The sequence below is a fragment of the Miscanthus floridulus genome, chromosome 8 (assembly GCF_019320115.1).
Source record: "Miscanthus floridulus cultivar M001 chromosome 8, ASM1932011v1, whole genome shotgun sequence".
NCBI lineage: Eukaryota > Viridiplantae > Streptophyta > Magnoliopsida > Poales > Poaceae > Miscanthus > Miscanthus floridulus.
In genome coordinates, this window is record NC_089587.1 from 221,561,940 (window position 1) to 221,582,455 (window position 20,516).

General features: G+C 51.1%; 1 protein-coding gene across 2 annotated transcripts; it reads left to right on the forward strand.

The window, feature by feature from the left end:
- Positions 1-9,989: 9,989 nt before the first annotated feature.
- LOC136478252 (probable alpha,alpha-trehalose-phosphate synthase [UDP-forming] 11) lies at positions 9,990-13,730 on the forward strand. 2 transcript variants are annotated; one of them, XM_066476616.1, is made up of 3 exons: positions 9,990-12,146; positions 12,363-12,636; positions 12,799-13,257. In XM_066476616.1, the coding sequence occupies exons 1-3, from the start codon at positions 10,207-10,209 to the stop codon at positions 12,814-12,816; spliced, it is 2,232 nt and encodes a 743-aa protein (XP_066332713.1). In that variant the 5' UTR covers positions 9,990-10,206; the 3' UTR covers positions 12,817-13,257. The 2 variants fall into 2 exon arrangements, with proteins under 2 accessions (XP_066332713.1, XP_066332712.1); XM_066476615.1 differs by having other exon boundaries at positions 9,994-12,146; positions 13,117-13,730.
- Positions 13,731-20,516: the final 6,786 nt, after the last annotated feature.

A 20,516-nucleotide genomic window follows, 5' to 3' on the forward strand; every position in this document is an offset into this window, starting at 1 on the left:
CGCGTCTGAGAAGAGTGAGAGGTAGGGCGAGGGGGTGAGAGGAGTGAAAGGGAACCCTAAGTGCTGGCTTATATATGAAGACAACTATCGGGCCGGCGTCGGGCCATTTGGGCCTTGCCTTTTTCCGTGGCGGGGCTTTTAGTGTGCCCGCCACGGTAAATTGATTTACCATGGTGGACACGTTAAGATGTCCGCTGCGGTAAATGGGGATTTACCGCAACGGGCAAATAAGGTTGCCCGCTGTAGTAAATTATTTACCACAGCGGGCGTCTTAGTGGCCGGCCGGCCACTGAATTACTGTGGCAGGCAAAAATAGTGCCCGCCACGAAGGCCAATTATGCAACGCTGCGCTGAAGGGTTGAGATGGCGACTAGAGGGGGGGTGAATAGTCTTTTCTAAAACTTAATCGCGTCGGCTAACTGATACAAATGCGGAATTAAAACTATCGGTCTAGCCAAGACTATACCCTATTATATATGTTCACTAGCACCTTGCAAAGATAACAATTATGCAATAAAGGTGTCGGGCTAGCTAGTGCTCTCCTAAACAATTCTAGGAGCAAGGTTACACAAATCTATGCCACTAGTACTTTAAGCGACAAGGGAGCTCCTACACATGCTAGTAAGCAAAAGCACAAAGCTAACAATGCTCACTAGCAATGCTCAATAACAAGGCAACCAATGCCTAATTAGAGAGCGTAAATACTTAGCTACACAAACTAAGCAATGTGACTAACAAGGTTACTAAAATCAAATTAGCCACGCAAGGGAGCTACTTCTATGCTACACAAGCAAGAAGGTAATTAGCAAGCTACACAAGCTATCTAATTACAAGAGCAACTACACAAGCTTAATATGTATAAAAGTAATAGCAAGCTTGTGTAATAGGGATGCAAACCAATGGGGAGAATAAGGTTGACACGATGATTTTTCTTCCGAGGTTCACGTGTTTGCCAACACGCTAGTCCCTGTTGTGTCGACCGCTCACTTGGTGGTTCGGCGGCTAATTAGCATCACCCGCTAAGCTTGCACGTCGGGCGCCGCAAGAACCTACCCCTTGAGTGAGGGTAGCTCAATGACACGCTTTACTAGAGTTGCTCTTCGCGGATCCCGCGGGGCGAGCACAATGCCCCTCACAAGCACTTCTCCGGAGCGCCGCACAAGCTTCTTGCGCGCTTCGACGGAGACCACCACCAAGCCGTCTAGGAGGTGGCAACCTCCAAGAGTAACAAGCACCACCGGCTTGCAACTCGATCACCTAGTGCCACTCGATGCAACCTCACGATGCAATCGTACTAGAATCGCTCACTCACACAATCGAATGATCACTATCAAGTATATGTGTGATGGAGGGCTCCCAAGCACTCACAAGTATGGACACTAGGTCCCTTGAGGTGCTCAGCACCAGCCATGGCCGAAGGCCATTTCTATTTATAGCCCCAAGGGCTAAACTAGCCGTTACCCCTTCACTGGGCAACGGTCGGGCCGACCGGACGCTCCGGTCGTGTTGACCGGACGCTAGACCTCAGCGTTCGGTCGCCCGCAGACGGCCACGTGTCCCGATTCCAATGGTCACTTGACCTGACCGGACGCAGCAGCTTCAACTGACCGGACGCTGAACTTCCAGCGTCCGATCGTTTCCAGTAAGGTACCGACCTCGACCGGACGTGTCCGGTCACACTTGATCGGACGCAGCCAGCGTCCGGTCACACTTCAGCTTCTGCGTCATCGTACGTTAGCCTGACCGGACGCAGCCTGCCAGCATCCGGTGCTTTTAGACCCAGCGTCCGGTCAGTTGACCGACGCCAGCGTCTTCGCGACCAACTCGTTTTCACTTCTAACTTCTTCATCCTTGCTCCAATGTGCTAACCACCAAGAATTTTCATCCGGCGTAATAGAAAATAGGTATTCCATTTTCCCAAAAGCGTCGAATCCCGCCGAGAGAGACCCAAACCCATCTCAACCCTGCAAACACCACCTCCTTTGTAAATGTGCCAACACCACCAAGTGTACACCACCATGTGTATGTGTGTTAGCATTTTCACAATCATTTCCCAAAGGATGTTAGCCACTCAACTTGCCACGCCACTCGATCCTAGCGACAATGCAAAGTTAGATCACTCGAGTGGCACTAGATGACCGATATGCAAATAAGTTTACCCCTCTTGATAGTACGGCCATCTATCCTAAACCCGATCATAAACTTCTCTACACACCTATAACCGGTGAAATGAAATACCCTAGGTTATACCTTTGCCTTACGCATTCCATTCCATCTCCTTCAATGTCGATGCAACACATGCACCAACACGATCAACAATGATATGATCCACTTCATATCATCACATGATCATATTGGTTCATCAATCTTGACTCTACTTGCTCTTCACCGTTGCCATCGTCCATCGGCACTAAGTCTTGCTCAAGCTTCACCGCCACACGGTCCATCACTCCAAAGCCTTCGACTTGCCCTTCACGTTTGCAACCGGTCCATCAAGCCAAGTCTTGTCTTGATCTTCTCCATCTTGATCACATGACTCAATGTCATGTCTCATGTGCATTTAAGCTCCTTCATTATCACATGTGTGAGCTTTGCAACATTTCCAAGCTATTTTCACCTTCATGGCATATGTTGCTCATACACATGTACATGTGGACTAATCACCTGTGTATCTCACATAAACACAATTAGTCCACCTAAGTTGTCACTCAATTACCAAAACCAGACAAGGACCTTTCATGCGCAAGTTCATTTCTGTAGTAGTGTCCACATCGCGGTCCTCTCCGTCACTAGCATCATACGCATGCATCATCCGTCGGTCATGGCGCTCTACTCCATTCTAGCGGACGTCGTGGTGAACTGACACATCTGTCAGTGTTTGTACGAGGGTTCGGCAGAACAACACCGATATGCCCGACGTTGTTCTTGATGTGAATCCTTAGGTATGGCCCGTCATGGTCATGGGTTACATTAGGCCAAGCCGGTCTCTTCCTTGGTGTCATAGTTTTGACTCAAGCCCATATGCTTGGACTTGGAGTGGTTGGCGGTGGTTGGGTCGTCGTTGGGCGAGATGGAGCCCATACCCAAGGGGTCTGGCGAGGCGGAGCTCGTGGTCTTGGGATTGGCGAGGCGGAGCACAAACCCAAGGGCCAGGCGAGGCGGAGATCGTGGCCTTAGGGTCAGGCGAGGCGAAGCCCATGGCCTTAGGGTCGGGTAAGACGGAGCCCGCCCCTAGAGATCGGGCAAGGCAGAGATAGTGGCCTCAGGGTCGGGTGAGACGGAGCCCGCCCCTAAAACTGCCTCGGCTACGCCCGATGCGTGCGCCCATGCCAGGATCCGTGAGCTCCATATTGTCCGATCCCCAAACTGCCTTAGCTGCGCCCGACGCGTGTGACCGACGCTAGGATCCGCGAGCTCCGTCTCGCTCGATCCCTAAAAAACTACCTCGATCCCTAAACTGCCCGTTGACAAAACCCCCCAGATAATTCTGCCCAAATTACCCGGGGCTCGGGGGCTACACCCGTGGGTGCGCTCACGCGCACCCACTGATAAAATGAAAACTTTCCTCGCTTGCAACACGAAAAACACCCCAGACGATTCTACCCAAATCGCCCGGGGGCTCAGGGCTACAACCGTGGGTGCGCTCGCGTGCACCCACCATCAAGACAAAAAATTCCCTAGACGATTCTACCTAAATCGCCCGGGGGCTCAGGGGCTCCTGTCGGGTTCATAAACCTGGGGTCCCTCTTGAACCAGCTTCCCAACAAAGGCTTGACCCAGCAGACGACGTTGCAAACGACACACAACTCGTGGGTTGGCCCTAAAACCTAAACGACAGGCTAGAAGGGCAACCCCATCTCCGACCAAAAGGTCTGGCCGAGAAGGAACGACGCCTGCTTCTGACTCCTGTCTGTCTCTGCGCCCGGAAGGCATCACTAATGAGGAACATCGCTCGTTTCTGACTTCGACCCGCTTCCGGATGGCCTCTTTGATCGAAAGGCCTGGCTAAATACCACTTCCAACTCCGACCCGTGTCTCCAACTGGGGATGCGCCGAACCCCTGTTCATAACTCTTCTCCAACTCGCATAATCAGAGCCGACTAGGACCAACCGATAGGGGGATGCTCGCTCGATAAGGACCAGGAAACAGATGAAGAAAGTAAGGTAGGACACTCAAGTCACCCGCAATACCAAGGACCGTACCCTTGCACCTAAAGGACAGTACCCTACAACCTTCCTGGCACGACAGAACCCAAGCAGTGTTGTAGGCGCCGACATTTTCCCTATAGTGTTGTGGGTGCCATCAACTCCCATACCAGATAAACATGGTAAGGCTCCCCCACATGCCTCTAGGCATCAACAGTGTTGTGGGGGCCAACATTTATCGTACTAGGCGAATATGGTAAAACCCCCTACATGCCTCTGGCGTCAACAGTATGGCAGGCACCAACGTCTGCCATACCAGAAGAAGACGACGCAACCTCCCACATGCATCTAACATTAAATAGTATTGTGGGCCCCTACCATTATTTGGTACCCACCAACATGGGCAACAAGACTTAGTAGCATATGTATTCTCTCTCTCACTTGTAAGGTCGTCCCCTTCAACTATAAAAGGGGATGCACCCTCTACCAAGAAACGGATCGATCAGTTCACTAGCATACAACAGCAGAATCACTAGGTTGAAACCTTGAGCACACGCTCAAACACTTAACGCATAGCAGAGCTCCCGTCACTCTCAGCCCTTCAGACCAGAGTCTAACCGGACTTTTTGTACCTCCCATCTTTCTCCCTTTCGTTTGTAACCCTACAACAAACTTTGAGCACCTGGGCTCAGGAATAAAGTCACCGATCGACTCAAACTAGACGTAGGGTACGTTGCCTGAACCAGTATAAACCCTATGTCATTGAGTGCTAGACCACCTCCGATCACAACGTATAGCAAAACTACAAATATTTATGTGTTGGTCATTTTCTGCACCGACAGAAAGGATCCCAAGTCTCTGGTGAAAGGAGTGAGTGGTGCTGAGAGCTCGATCGCTGCTCAGCTATGCGGATCTGTATCGGATCTTGATGGGTGGATCGGTTCGGCATCCCCTTCATGGGGCGCCCTGCTTTATCTTTTATAGGCCAAGGGAAAACGTGGGTTATAGCAGAGGAAATGGAGAAGAACGAGAGATAGGAAGGCCTCCAGGATCGTCGGATCCTTCTTCTCCTTCATGCAGGTCCCGCTAATCCTGTAGATGTCAACAGGGACGGCTTCACGTCGCGGTCCTGTCTGTCACTGGCGTCATGCGCAGGTGTCATCTACCGGTCATGGCGCTCCACTCCGTTCTGGCAGACGTCGTGGTGAACTGACGTGCGTGCCAATGTTCGTACAAGGGTTAGGTAGAACAGCACCGGTACGCCAAACACTGTTCTTGATGTGAATCCTCAGGTATGGCCCGTCATGGCCGCTGGTTACATCGGGGCGTGCCGGTCTCTTCCTTGGTACCAGAGTTTTGACTCCGGCCCATACGCTTGGACCTGGAGTGGTTGGCGGCGGTATGAGTCCCCGTTGGGCGAGATGGAGCCTGTACCCAAGGGGTTTGGCAAGGCAGAGCCCGTGGTCTTGGGGTCAGGCGAGGCGGAGCACAAACCTAAGGGTCGGGCGAGGTGGAGATCGCGGCCTCAAGGTTGGGCGAGGCGAAGTCCACGGCCTCGGGTTGGGTGAGGCGGAGCCCGTCCCTAGAGGTCGAGCGAGGCGGAGATCACGGCCTCAGAGTAGGGCGAGACGAAGCCCGTCCCCAGAGGTCAGGCGAGGCAGAGATCGCTGGTTACCTTTGGAGGTCAAGGCCGTCCCGGAGGTCCAAGCCTTTGGAGGTTTCGTTTACCATCTGAAACATGGAGGTTCCGTTTTCACGCAGACAAAGAATTTCTTTCAATCCATATCAACACATCTAGTGGTGTCTGACTAGATTAGAACAACGAAAAATCTTAGCAGAGAGAAAGATTTAGGAGCGTAGAGTACTCCACCAATTGATCATATCAACGGCAGCATAGCATGAGCTGTCGATGATCGCCGCCTCGCCTCGATCGTCCTGGCTCCGGCCCCGGGCCAAAACAGCGAGCTGTCGCGCTAAAAAAGGAAGAACGCCGCCGGATGCTTTTTCCGTTTAACAGGCCATGTTATTGGGCCAAAACATGCACGTGCGAATGAGGTATTGCCTGTGCTCAGCTGCTTCGTCGGATGACATTGAACGGCAGCGATGTAGTGACCGCCGGCGGCAGTCATGGAAGACTTCCTAGATCTCGTTCCAAATAACTTGTGCTTCACGGGCGTAGCTAGAGCGTGGAGTACAACATTGACCCCTGCTTCCAGTCTGCCATTGCTTATTAATTCGGCTTGCTGTGTCGTCTCTAACAACGGATATGATTTGGATAAAAAATCGTGTGTTTCCTAGTAGGAATAGTAGTGCTGCAGCTGACGCGTGGAATAGTGGATAGTAGAATAGGATAACGTGTGGTTGCCATAGCTATTTATTTTCAGGTATTTTCTGTGCGCACGGAACGCACCACACCACTAGGTCCACTACCACTTCCAGAAAAAGTTCGAGGCGTTGTGATAGGCATCCATACACGTCTGACGCCCCCAAGAGTGCAGCGTGCAGGTGCAGCTCACTCCAAAGGCAGTGAACAGTGAGGCGCCCCCAGCCACGGCCTTCTTCCTGCCGAAGTCGGCAACGCGATGCAAACCGCAAGCGCGCGATCGCGAGACGAGAGGCCCGCGTGCGGCGACGCGCTCCACCCCCGGCTCCAGCTCCCGCGTGCCGCGCGGCCAATGCCCAGCTGCCACCGGCGCGGGCCCCGCGAGGGCGTGGCTCCGGGCAGGAGTCCACGTGAGGGGGGCACCGTCACGTGGCGGCATCGGATTGGGCTCCGCCTTTGCACGGCTCTTCAGCTGCGCCCAGGCTGGCTGTGGCCCACGGCACGCGCGGGGGCGCGAGACCGCGAGAGAAGCCTCTTGGGAGACCGGCACTAGACGGTCTCCGGTGCGTGGTGCGACGGTCGCCGGAGACCGTGGTCCGTGGGAACGCAGTGCGGCATGCCCGCATTGTGCAACACAGCAGCAGCGTGCGCAGCCACCCCATTTACAGCCTGTGCAGAGCTGGGAATGGCGCTCGACGCGGTTACCACGCTGGAGTTTACTAGCACCAGGGTACTGGTGCACTGTTGACTGTTCACACCGCTTGTTCCTCCGACATGCCGAGACCGGTACCTCCGTGCTGTTGGGCTACAGGAAACGCAAACGGAAAAGGAAATGGAAAACAACGCTAATGGAGTAGTAGTAACAGATTACATCTAAGGAGTGGCGGTATCAACTTTCAAGGACTGTTATCCAATTACAGGGTCATGGTTTACGGACTAAGCTGAACCAACCGTATGTAACGTAATCACTTTGTAATCCATTTGCGTTACAAAACCACAAACCAAACATTGTGCTCCCTCCCTCCAAAACACAATTGAAATCCCGTTCCTTTCCGGACAAGTCAAACATTTTCAAGTATGTAATCATAGCCACTTCCAATCTATTATAGGTTCATTCGCTACGGCTTCTCTGTAACTGCAGCCGCTGAACATGCCTTATATTAACACAATTGATAAAAAAATCCACATCCATCGAGGATATCTAGAAATTACAAGATTAATTGAAAAAAAACATCTTCCATTCAAATTTATGATGTAATGAGACATGTCTTTAATTTAGTTATCTCTGAAACAAAAACTTATTAAAGACATAAATATTGAAAAAACAAATTATTCGCCTAATAATGAGTCTAAAAAGACATCGGATAAACAATGACAAGTTAAAGAAATACCAAACTAAAAAAGAAAAAATATAGGACGAATAGGTGAGGCTGTCCAAGTTCTAAAGAATCTACAATATCAGACAAAAAAAATGCACCATGTCTTCGCTATTGCCGAGCCTTGACATGTCCTGGCATTGTTCGTGCACTGCCACGACGGCCTGTTCTGCTCGTGCCCAGTTCGTCACTGGGGACGAAGGGTTGTGTATCCGTAGACGCCTGTTCGGCTTACAGAACACTATTAAATCAGCCGAAATCAGCTGAAAGTGTACCAGCCGAACATGCCTGTGTGTTAAACCATCTCCTCGTGAAAGAAAGTCGATAACAACAAGAGTGGAATGTGTTGCTCATGTATGGATTTCTTTCGTCCCACTTTCTTACTTTGTAAATTGTTCTTGCACTCTTCGTATCTATATTGACTTAGATTCATGACTCGTGCTCATACAAGTTAGAACAACACGCGTCCGGTGATTATACAGAGTTCAATTTCAATGCATATTGGGCTACGTGTAACACATAGACACATTTGCTAGTGATGATCTAGCAACCAAGGATAAATGGATGTCAAATACAAGGCCTAGAAAAGACGACATCAATAGAAAAAAATAAATGGATGTGCATAATTTAACTTTATGATGATCTAACAGCAAGAATAAATAGAGCATGTAGATGCAATTTAAAGATTATATAACTTGAAACTTAATTCCATGTTAACTAGATAATGCTGAGGAACAAATTTCGGCACTATTGGCTCCGAAGAAAAGAAAGGGTACTTAGAATAGTGAAAACCACCATGTTTGCCAAGGTGAGGAGACCATAAAATTAAGAAATTAATAATAAAAAAAAGACTATGCATGGTTGGATTTATGACATTCTAAAGCCGACAATAAATAGAGTATTGGAAAATAAATATACACCTTTGAATTTTATGATGATCTAACAGTCAAGAATAAATAAAGTATCGAGAAGATAAAAAAATGCATCCTTGGATTTTATGATGATCCAATGACTTAGAATAATAGATAGAATATCTATGTCAAATACAAGGTCTATAAATTACAAGATTAATCAGAAAAATGAGAAATATGCACCATTGAATTTTATGATGAATGATGAGAAGTTGTGACAAAGACCAAACTGAACATACTCCAGCATGCGTGTTTTATGAGATTCGAAGTATATAGATTTCCTGTTTTATTTCAGTTTTTCTTGCTTGATCAGCTTCTACATTGTGTGGTTCAATTAGTCTATTGTTTGGTGAGGCAAGTATTTAGTGCACAATTGATCAATGTTGTTCGAAATTTTATTTAAGCAATATATCAATGCCACATTGATAATGTGGTGCAGTAGAAGCAATTTAAACCGCCAGATACTGTGCAATAATAATTCTAATGGCAAATGGATAAAGCCAAAAAAATGTTCTTATCGCTCATTCGCTCGTCGGCGTAGAAAATTCCTCAGCGATGTGGTGGATCCGATAAAAACAGGTGACATGGCATGTTTTAAATATGGACAGTGGAAATTCTTGGAGAGGTTGATGCATTAATCTAGTTTATCAAGAGGAACGAAGAACGCTGAAAGAGTACAAACGTTTTTCTTCTCTCTCAAAAGTCTCAATTGAGTAATAAGTTTATTTATAGCCTTAATAACATATTTGCCCCCAATGTTTGGAAGCACGGTTTTATGACACGCAAGCTGTGCAGCATGATTTGTCGAAGCGCCTAATCCTCTCATACTTCGTTTTCTTCCCAGCCAGGCAAACCGGAGTGGAGCACCGGTAGGCGGTAGTGCCTATCCATCCTATCCGTCTACCGGGTGTGGATCGGGGTCGGCGCACGCGAGTACGTACGTATCCCGCCCGCAAGCGAGGTGAGGTGTAGCGCAAGGCCAAGGCCGCGCGGCGACGACGACTGGACGAGCGGATACGGTGCCAGAGACGGATAGATAAACCCAACCGTTAGGCGGACCGCGACACTGATCCATCCCACGTCGGGGCAGTCCCGTCATTTCAGCCGCGATGTGGATAAGGCCCATGGCCCTGATGGCCATGCCGTCACACCGCCTACTCCCGGTCGCGCCCCGTCCGTTCCTTCTTCCTCGCTTCGCACACGACGCCGCCGAGCGGGGGCACACGCATATTTATACCGCCTCTCCTCCTTCCGCGGCCGAGACCCACCTCGGCCGTTCTTATCCCCAGAAGCTTCGGCAAAAGTGATCGATCCGTCTTCACATCCGACCGCCCGCCGAACCCGACACACTCCTCGTCGCGTCGCGGCGCTTCTCTTCTCTTCATGCGCCATCGCCGCCGCCTCCACCTCTGCGACGCCGCCCGCAGATAGGCAGTAGGAGGAGGGGGCGATGCCTTCGCTCTCCTGCCACAACCTCCTCGACCTCGCCGCGGCCGACGAGGTGCCCCTGCCGTCGCCCACGCCGCTCCGCCTCCCGCGCGTCATGTCCGTCGCGTCCCCGGCCTCGCCCACCTCCCCGTCCCCGCCGCGCCGCGTCATCGTCTCCCACCGCCTGCCGCTCCGTGCGTCACCGGACCCGGCCGCGCCGTTCGGGTTCAACTTCTCCGTCGACTCCGGCACCGTCGCGTATCAGCTCCGCTCGGGGCTGCCCGCCAACGCGCCCGTCCTCCACATCGGCACCCTCCCAGCGGTGGCGGCGGAGGCCGCCTCAGATGAGCTGTCCAACTACCTGCTGGCCAATTTCTCGTGCCTACCGGTGTACCTTCCCACCGACCTCCACCACCGCTTCTACCACGGATTCTGCAAGCACTACCTCTGGCCGCTCCTCCATTACCTGCTCCCGCTGACGCCGTCGTCGCTGGGCGGCCTCCCGTTCCAGCGGACGCTCTACCACTCCTTCCTCTCGGCGAACAGGGCCTTCGCCGACCGCCTCACCGAGGTGCTGTCCCCCGACGAGGACCTCGTCTGGATCCACGATTACCACCTCCTCGCGCTCCCGACCTTCCTCCGCAAGCGCTTCCCGCGCGCCAAGGTCGGATTCTTCCTCCACTCGCCCTTCCCCTCGTCGGAGATCTTCCGCACCATCCCCGTGCGGGATGACCTCGTCCGCGCCCTCCTCAACGCCGACCTTGTCGGCTTCCACACCTTCGACTACGCGCGCCACTTCCTGTCCGCGTGCTCGCGGCTGCTCGGCCTCGACTACCAGTCCAAGCGCGGCTACATCGGCATCGAGTACTACGGCCGCACCGTGACGGTCAAGATACTCCCCGTCGGGATCGACATGGGCCAGCTCAGGTCGGTGGTCTCGGCGCCGGAGACGGAGGATGCGGTGCGGCGGGTGACCGAGGCGTACAAGGGGCGGCGCCTCATGGTCGGCGTCGACGACGTCGATCTGTTCAAGGGGATCGGGCTCAAGTTCCTGGCGATGGAGCAGCTGCTCGTGGAGCACCAGGAGCTCCGCGGCCGCGCCGTGCTGGTGCAGATCGCCAACCCTGCGCGCAGCGATGGGCGCGACGTGCAGGGCGTGCAGGTCGAGGCCAGGGCCGTCAGCGCCCGGGTCAATGCGCGCTTCGGCACCCCCGGGTACACGCCGATCGTGCTCATCGATGGCCCGGTGACGCCGCAGGAGAAGGCTGCCTACTACGCGGCCGCCGAGTGCTGCGTGGTGAGCGCTGTGCGCGACGGGCTCAACCGGATTCCCTACATCTACACGGTGTGCCGGCAGGAGAGCACCGCGCTCGGAGACGACGCGCCCAAGCGGAGCGTCATCGTGCTCTCCGAGTTCGTCGGTTGCTCCCCGTCCCTCAGCGGCGCGATCCGCGTCAACCCGTGGAGCGTGGAGTCCGTCGCGGAGGCCATGAACGCCGCGCTGCGGATGCCCGAGGCCGAGCAGCGGCTGCGGCATGAGAAGCACTACAAGTACGTGAGCACCCACGACGTCGCCTACTGGGCGCGGTCCTTCGACTCGGACCTGCAGCGCGCCTGCAAGGACCATTTCTCGCGCCGGCATTGGGGGATCGGGTTCGGCATGAGCTTCAAGGTGGTGGCCCTTGGCCCCAATTTCCGGCGGCTCTCCGTGGAGCACATTGTCCCATCATATCGGAGGACGGAGAACCGGCTGATTCTCCTGGACTACGACGGCACCGTGATGCCGGAGAATTCCATCGACAGGACGCCGAGCAGTGAGGTCATCTCTGTGTTGAATCGTCTGTGCGAGGACCCCAAGAACAGAGTGTTCATCGTGAGCGGGCGGGGGAAGGACGAGCTGAGTAGGTGGTTCGCCCCCTGCGAGAAGCTGGGCATCGCCGCGGAGCACGGTTACTTCACAAGGTAAAAATCTTCCTATGGGCTCTGGTCTTTACTCTTTAGATCATTGCTAGCAGTGGTACTCTTGCTTTTAGAACAAATCCTAGGAGGAGCATTCGTACTAGTAGTATTCCTGATGCGTTGGCCAATCACTTTTGGTTACAACTTAGAAAGAGCATTACTATTCCTATAACGTGCAGTAGGCCGATACATGACGGGTCACCGACTCTTGTGTTGCAGGTGGAGCAGGGACGCGCCATGGGAGACCTCAGGATTGGCCGCCGATTTCGACTGGAAGAAGACCGCGGAGCCGGTGATGCAGCTGTACACGGAGGCAACAGATGGCTCCTACATCGAGCACAAGGAGAGTGCCATCGTCTGGCACCACCACGAGGCGGATCCGGACTTTGGATCCTGCCAGGCCAAAGAGCTGCTCGACCATCTCGAAAACGTGCTCGCCAACGAACCCGTGGTGGTGAAGAGAGGCCAGCACATTGTCGAGGTTAACCCCCAGGTGAGCGGCGAGCCAAACGCGTGCATGCCTTCTCCGCTCATTAATTTATTCTATAGATATGCAGCTTGTTCGCTTTTTTCCGTATACGATAAATTGGAACAGTATTTTTCTCACACCAAACCCGTCAGTAGTAAATAATTTATGATCGGACGAAACGATCAGGCAAATGCTCGTTGGTAGCTTTCAAACCAAAGGCATCGGATAAGGATTGATCTAATCCAATCCAGTCCTCATCCACTACATGCCTGCGACAATAGGATTGTGAATCAGCATGGACCATGCCCTTGTGGACTCGGAGAACTGCGCGGCCCGCCTCGTGGATGTGGTCTTTTTAATTGTGCCCCTCCGAAAGCAACCCGTCACACTACTGAACCATCCATTTGTCTCTTTGTCCGCAACCACTTGGAAATTTCTGGGATTGGTGGAGGAAGCAAATAACATAATAACATGCGCAAAAAATATCTTGGTGCTGTCGTGCAGGGCATCAGCAAAGGCGTGGTTGTGGAAAGCCTCCTGTCGTCTATGGTCAAAACGGGGAAGCCGCCGGACTTCGTGCTGTGCATCGGCGACGACCGGTCGGACGAGGACATGTTCGAGAGCATCGTGTGCCCCTCCAACAGCAGCGTGAAGCTCCCGGCCAGCAGCGAGGTGTTCGCGTGCACGGTGGGCAAGAAGCCGAGCATGGCCAAGTACTACCTGGACGACACGGTGGACGTGATCAAGATGCTGGACGGCCTGGCCAGCGCGCCGACGCAGCGGCCCAGGCCGGCGGTGCAGCTCCGGGTCTCGTTCGAAGGTTCGCTCTGAGGAATACACAGTGCTAGCAGTGAACATCGAGGAAGAATAACCAATGATGATGAACCAGATTCAGACGGTGTGGCGTAGGGATTAGCTGCAGTTACAGGATCGACAGTTTTTTTTTTTTTTTTTTTTTTTTTGCTTCTTTTCTTCTTCTGCATTGCTACCGCCAAATCGTTCGTGCCTGTATATATGCCGTATGATAATATGCAAAGGATGTTTCGACCACCTTTGTATATGTAGTTGACGATGACGATGAAATCAGAAAATGAGAAGGGAAAACAATTGATTCTTTCACTTTGCTTGCCCTGTTGGCAGTCCCATTCAGTCACGCTTTTCACCTTGCCGCATTATATACGTATAGTCCTGGTCCGGTATGGATAGCTGCCGGATAGAGCCTGATCTGTGATCTGGTTCTGGTGCTCCTTATCCACCCCTATCTATCCCCGCTACGGCGCTTGACCGCAACAGGAGTCAGGCTGCCATGTCCGTCTCAATGCTAGCTGTGGAAACGAAGGGAAGCCAGCCTAGCCCTTATTGTTTTCGCTAACTTGCAGAGGTTGTAATACAAGGACATTTTCTATCGCTAGTAGCGTCCTGCACGCCTGAGGCAGACGTTTCCTAGGATTGGGAAGGGTTTCTGTAACAAAGCACCTAGTAGTACTCCGGCTGCCGCCATGATTGAGGCCGTCTTTTTTTCTTCACGCCCACACCCAGGCAACAGCTAGCAGCAGCTTGGAGCTCGTTCGTTCGTCCTCCCGTTTCCAGCAGCAGGCTGTACCAGATGTGGTACACGCGAGACGTGATGTCAGTTAAAGGCCACAGCGCGGTGGCGGGTGATCCATCATTTCACCTCGCCGGCAAGGGGCTTTAGGCTAAATGATTCAGATGGCTGGCCAACAGGCACACCATGTCGGTAACCGGTACCTGTACATTCACCACTTGACCCAGGTGAATAGTCTCTGTCGCACAATAATCAGATCAGATAGTAGAAGCAATAATGAAGCAGCCTGGAACTTGGTTGAGACTTTCAGAGAAGGAAAATACTACGTAGCAGACGGCCTGGCCTCAATGGTTTTAGGTAAAAAGGGGTTTGCATTGCATCCCGGCTGTCAAAACACGTTTCCGCTGAGGCTGATTGATCGGACATTGGATTTTGGCGATTTGCTCCCGTGCTGTTCATGTCCCGCGAAAGCAAACGCCACGGGGTCTGAAAACATCATCCATATGCGGACAGCACTCGCACGTTTACTGGTGGCAGAGAAGTTACAACGTGTGCAGAATTTTCTCCTCGACGAGAGGTTCTGTACTAATGGTCACTGTTTTGCGAAAGCACCGTTTCAGTCACTCCGTGGTCGTCTCTGCTTCCGAACTACCTTTCCGTGCTTGTCTTTGCTTCCGAACTACTCGCTACTACTACTACATTGGGCTCTGCAAGCAGCGGCCGCTGTTTCTCCAGAGCTGGCATATCACATTGTTATCTATCTACTGTATCTATCTGCTCGTATCTACTCCTTCTGTCCCGCGCTGTGTCCACGTTCAAAACTAGAATTACGTTGTTTTTCTGGACGGAAGGAGTATCCCATAGCTAGAGGCTGTAGTATATGTCGCAAATCTTTCACTCATCTGACGACCCTTATCGCGTTATCTGATGTCTGGTGCAACGTCGGAAACGTCGACCTCCGGACGCAGTGAACGGACACCACGACCGCATCAGTAAACCGCGTCTAATCACGACCTAATGCACGTACTGCACCGTGAGCTACTACTACGCTAGGTCGCTAGCTATGGCTACTTGGCTAGGACAGATGTTTGAACGTGACAAGTTAGGCTTCCAGCCACATCTAACGATCTATACGCTCCTGTTCTCTGTCTGTCTGTCTGTACTGGACATGATCCAAACTCCAAGTCTATATCCATGCCGCCGCCACGCCACCGGAACGAAACTCTGAATGCAACCGTTCCACGACACAGCCCACTTTGGAGTTTCCATACGCATCCGGACCGAACGAACGAAGCTGGAGGAGGCAAGGCACATGCATGTCACCGATGTCTCTGGTCGAATAATTGGGCCGATGGCGATGAAGCAAAGAATATCCTCGTTTCCTTCCTTTGTTCATTCTCTGCATGTACCATGCCATCATTGGGGTCACATGCTCTCGATCGGCTTGGACAATGCACCGGGATGGATCGAGGTACGCTAGAGGTGAGCTCTTGTTCAATGCAACCAACGTGACATCGCCCCCCAAGAAATTCGAGAAGATCCGGGCGTCCGGCCGGCCAAAGGACACGACAGTACAGGCTTCCAAGTGAGATTTTATATATGGCATATATTATCTATCCAAAGAAATATCCGCGGCGTGCAGGCGTGGTTCTTCTTGAGCGCTAAACAATTTGCTCTCTAGACAGTAGTAGAGCAGTCTCGGCTGGTGCCTGGTGGTGATCCGTAAGCATGTGCCGGCAGCGGCCCTACTCTCTTATAATTCGTCTTTTCAGCTGTTTTTTTAGTCGTATTTTTCCCGTGAAGCAACGTGGACCAGGACGAGAACGAGGACGACGGACCGTTCCGCGGCGACTGGGAAGGGGATATGCCCGTGCCGTGTGCGGATCCCGCGCGGCGAGAGCTGAGGCCGGCAGGCCGGACGACGGCGACGTACGGCCGCCGCGCTACAACCGTGCCGGAGAATACATTTTCCCCCTCTCGTTCGCGCATCGTTGGAGTGTGCTTTTGTTTACGGTGCCGGTGCCGTGTGTCCGTGCGGCGCGGGCGCGACGACCCGAGGAGGGCGAGGCCGGCAGGCGGCAAGGGCGGCAGCACCTTCTCGCCTTCTCGGCGGGCGCGATTCGTCCTAGTCGAAGCGAGCATGGACGGCAAGCTAGGAAAAGGGAATGGACTAGACGTCGCGGCTGCCTTGTTCCGTGCCTCGTGATCCAACTTGGTAGGTTGCGCAAGTTGATTCCTCTGGTGGGATCCGTAGGGCACATTCGTTGACAAAAAAAAAAAAAAGGTGTTCGTGGCTTGCTTTCTTCGGCTTGTTCGGTTGGCTGGTTCGTATCGTCGCTGATTCGTTTACGTGAGAGAGTGGTACTGCTGGCTGGTTCGCTGCTACAGTGCTCATGGGAGGGGGCTGGCCAGCCAGCCCCAGCCGAGCAGCTTATCCTTGGTGTGCGTACTTTTTTCGAGAGAAAGATGACGTCTTTGGTTGACAAGCGACAAAGGCAGGGGGCGTTTGGTTTTGACTCGCAAATGGACTGAGGGCCTGTTTGGTTCCATGAACTAAACTAAAATATGGACTAAAATGATCACTTTTAGTCTCTAAAATGCCAAACATATGGACTAAAATTTAGACTAAAGGGTTTAGTCCTCTAGTCCATGAGGGGGTGACTAAACTGGACTAAAGTATTCTGGAGACAATCCTGCCCCTCTTTACTCACCATCCCACCCGTGGCCAGTAGCTGTAATATCTTCATCTCAACAGGGGTAATATTGTCTTTATACAACTGCATTAATGAACTTTAGTCCCTGTAACCAAACAGGGTCCGGACTAAACTTTAGTCCAGGGACTAAACTTTAGTCCACGGACTAAAGGAACCAAACAGGCCCTAAACTTTAGTAATTAGGTGTTTGATTTGGGTGACTAAAAGTGGTCTTTTAGTCTCATTTAGTCAAGGTGTTTGGCTCTAAAGTGACTAAACGGGACTAAAAGGTGAGGTTTAGGCCCTGTTTGGTTCCTTATGACTAGGGACTAGAGACTAGATTATAGCCTCTTTTAGTCTCTAAATTGCCAAACAAGGGGACTAAAAGAGGGACTAGTAGTCCCTAGTCCACTAGTCTCTTGAGAGGTGCTAATTGGGACTAGTGGCCCAAATTTCCGGCCCATACCCCCTCAAACTCGCTCGAACCCTATCATCTCGCTCACACTCCTCCCTGCCGCCGCCTCGTTCGCCCGCACGACACCGCCTCGTTCCTCTCCACGCCGGCGCAGCCCCTCCCACTCCTCCACACGGCGCATCCGCCATGGACGGCCAATACAACCACTACCGGGATTTCTTCACTCAGGCATCGCTTTCTTCCTACGCCGCATCCGGCTCCTCTGCTTATCCTGCCTTCCCCGCCGCCGACGAGTTTGGCCTCTATTCCTAGGTCTCGCCTTCTCCCTTCGCCGGCAGCAGCCAGTCTGCTCCCCACATGCGCAGGGAGAACCTGGATTTGAATTCCTAGGCCGACGCCTTCCCCCACCTCGACATCTTCCCTAACCAGGAGCAGCTGCAAGCGGATGGAGGTCGTGGCGGCCATGGCCTTCCTCCGCTTCGCCCTGGCGGCAAAGGTAGTCTCAGCCACTTTCACCCTCCACGCCCGAGCTCTCATAGCCGATCTGGAGGTAGATCCGGCGGGCAGCCATCACAATCCGGTCCGCAGGGGCTTCCAATGGCCGAAATCGACGGTGGTGACCGCAGGGGAAGGGTGCCCCTCTACGTTGGCCGTGGATTTACATCTACGGGCACTGCAGAGGATGTAGACCGCGCCGACAGAAACGAAGAACAAGACGACAATGACTTTGATCCGCGTTTTCAGTCGGTAAGATCCACATCTACGGGCATGGAATGCTCGAGCACTAGTAGTCAGTTACTACTAGTTTTAATATTTCTTGTATTATATTAGATTGTTGGCTAGCTTAGCTACATTCTAATGATAATAGATTGTAGTTGTGGTAGAGCAGAGTAGATGATGATGCTTTTTATTTTCTGCTTTTCTGTTCTGGTCAGTGGTAGGTACCTTTCCTGCTAGTTCCATGCTACTTATGTTGTTACCTCAATCATATTTATTTTAACTAGGAGCATTTCCATGCAACATATTTGAGTATTGCTTCAACCATGCTACTGTGGTAGCGCAGAGAAACTAGCTAGACCTCCAAGTCAACTTGGAGCAGGGCAATGCTGCTATGCCGAGTCCATAATCCATAGGTTTTTGTTGGTTTCATGGACTAACAGGAGCCGGAGCGCTGCGAACCCTGTTTTTTTAATAATGAAACTAAGTTCCAGCCTCTACCATCCGAGGACGGTACATAGCTAAAAGCCTCTGCCATTCGAGGATGGTACCCAACTGAAAATGCTATTAGCTGTGTCCATTTGTCTTCTTCAGAACGTGTTTCATCTGTGCTTCAGTTGCGTTTTTGTTCGGTGCTGGGTTCCTTGGGATTCCCCTTTTCTTTCATCGTTTTTGTTTGGATCGGTAATGTCTAGCGGTGCCACCTTCATCGTTTTTGTAGTGGATACCATTTGCAAGACATGCTCCCGTCGCTTTTATCTTCCACATCCTGGCATTCGGAAGATATCTCTATGTGGGCATAACAATGCCTGCAAAATATGTGAAATGTGCTATTATAGCTCCATTGTGCTACATCCAGACCCAGAAGTTTTCCGGTTTGGCTGTCCTGATCCGCGCCATCCCAACTGAGCACTGCTACCATATAGCACTGAGGATGGGAAACTAGGTTCTTAGTTCACTACTCATTTGGTACACTTTAGATAGACTTGTTGTCGGTATTGCTATATATGTGGCTTGCTAGTTGGAATGACTCTGTACCGAAAATAGTTTTCTCAGGGCCTTCAACTTCCACCTCCCTTTCAAAATGAAAATATCATCTCCAGTAAGAAAAAAAAATACATGCTGTTACTGGTTAGTGCAATAGTACTAGTGCACTCTTGTTCCTTCCTCAATCCTCGATCATTAGTAGCTACTGCTAGAAAAAAAATATATAAATCCTCAGTAAGAATAAGTATAAGTATAGGGAGAAATAAATGGAGCACAGAACTAGATATATCATAGATAGCTTATATAGACAATCATATACTCCTTGTATTATGAACCAGTGGGGAATTTGGACAGAAATACATGCTGTTTACTTGTTCATTCTCTAATTTTCGGGGGGGGGGGGGGTCCTGGATAATTGATACAGTAGCAACATAGACAGTATCTTAGTCAGTAGCTTTCCTTTGGCTGCCTTTTGAATCCTTGATTTTTGTCTATATATTGTGGTATTGAGGTGAAGTTTTAGCTCCTTGATGGTAGATTGACAGCCAACTCTCTCATTGTTGTTAACTGTTGAGGTGAAGTATTCTAGTTGAGATTGTTCTTTCAGCTTCTGGACACTCCTGCTGTGAGCGTGGTAGGATTTGTGTTATCCAGCTACTCTGAAACTGGTACTCCAATGAACTTTAGAAAGTTTCAATGCAATGATCTGAAATTCAATCATCAAGAGTGGTTTCGGCTACGTTAATATGTCTTCCCTCAAAAGCGACCTTTACTTTATTACAAGTTGAAACCTACTTTCAAAATGAAACTTTTCAGCCATTGACTTGTTTGATTTATGTATTGTTGTTTACGTACTGTTGTAAATCTTCAACTGCATTTATGTCTTAATTCTATGTTATGTAGGGAAGTTTTATCTTGTAGACTCGGGTTACCCAAACCGAACATGTTACCTTGCACTGTATAAGGGAACAAAGTATCATCTCCAGGAGTTTCAGCAAGGACCAATGCCAAGAGGTAAAAAGGAGCTCTTTAATTATTCGCATTCTTCACTTCGAAATGTCATCGAGCGGTCTTTTGGAGTTTTGAAGATGAAGTGGAGGATATTGTTAGATTTGCCGAGTTATCCAATGGCAAAGCAAAGCCAAATAATTATGGCTTGCATGGCCGTTCATAATTTCATTCGAGAGAGTGCTTTAGCGGATACGGACTTTGATATGTGTGATCAGGATGAAAACTACGTTCCAATGGCCGAAGCATCGTGTTCTTCTCAAGGAAATAGACGATGTATACGTCAAAGGGACGAAGACCAAAATATGAATCAGTTTCGGGATTGGATAGCTGATGGTTTATTTAGGAGATTGTAGGTCTGATGATTTGTAATATTGAATATTTATGAATTGCATGAACACTATTTTGAATTTTTCCATGATTTGGGGAGAGGAAAGCCTGCCAACAACGCGGCAAGGCAAAGCAAGCAGCGCGGCCAGAAAAAGCAGCGCGGGAACAAGGGTACAGCCCCTAGCTGATTTGTGTATTAAATAGGGGT

What these genes read in the sequence shown, in the direction of transcription:
- LOC136478252 (XM_066476615.1), top strand. Translation starts at nt 10,207, where the DNA reads ATGCCTTCGCTCTCCTGCCACAACCTCCTCGACCTCGCCGCGGCCGAC. An exon ending in GAGCACGGTTACTTCACAAG is followed by an intron (nt 12,147 to 12,362) that starts GTAAAAATCTTC and finishes CTTGTGTTGCAG; the next exon opens with GTGGAGCAGGGACGCGCCAT. An exon ending in TTGTCGAGGTTAACCCCCAG is followed by an intron (nt 12,637 to 13,116) that starts GTGAGCGGCGAG and finishes GCTGTCGTGCAG; the next exon opens with GGCATCAGCAAAGGCGTGGT.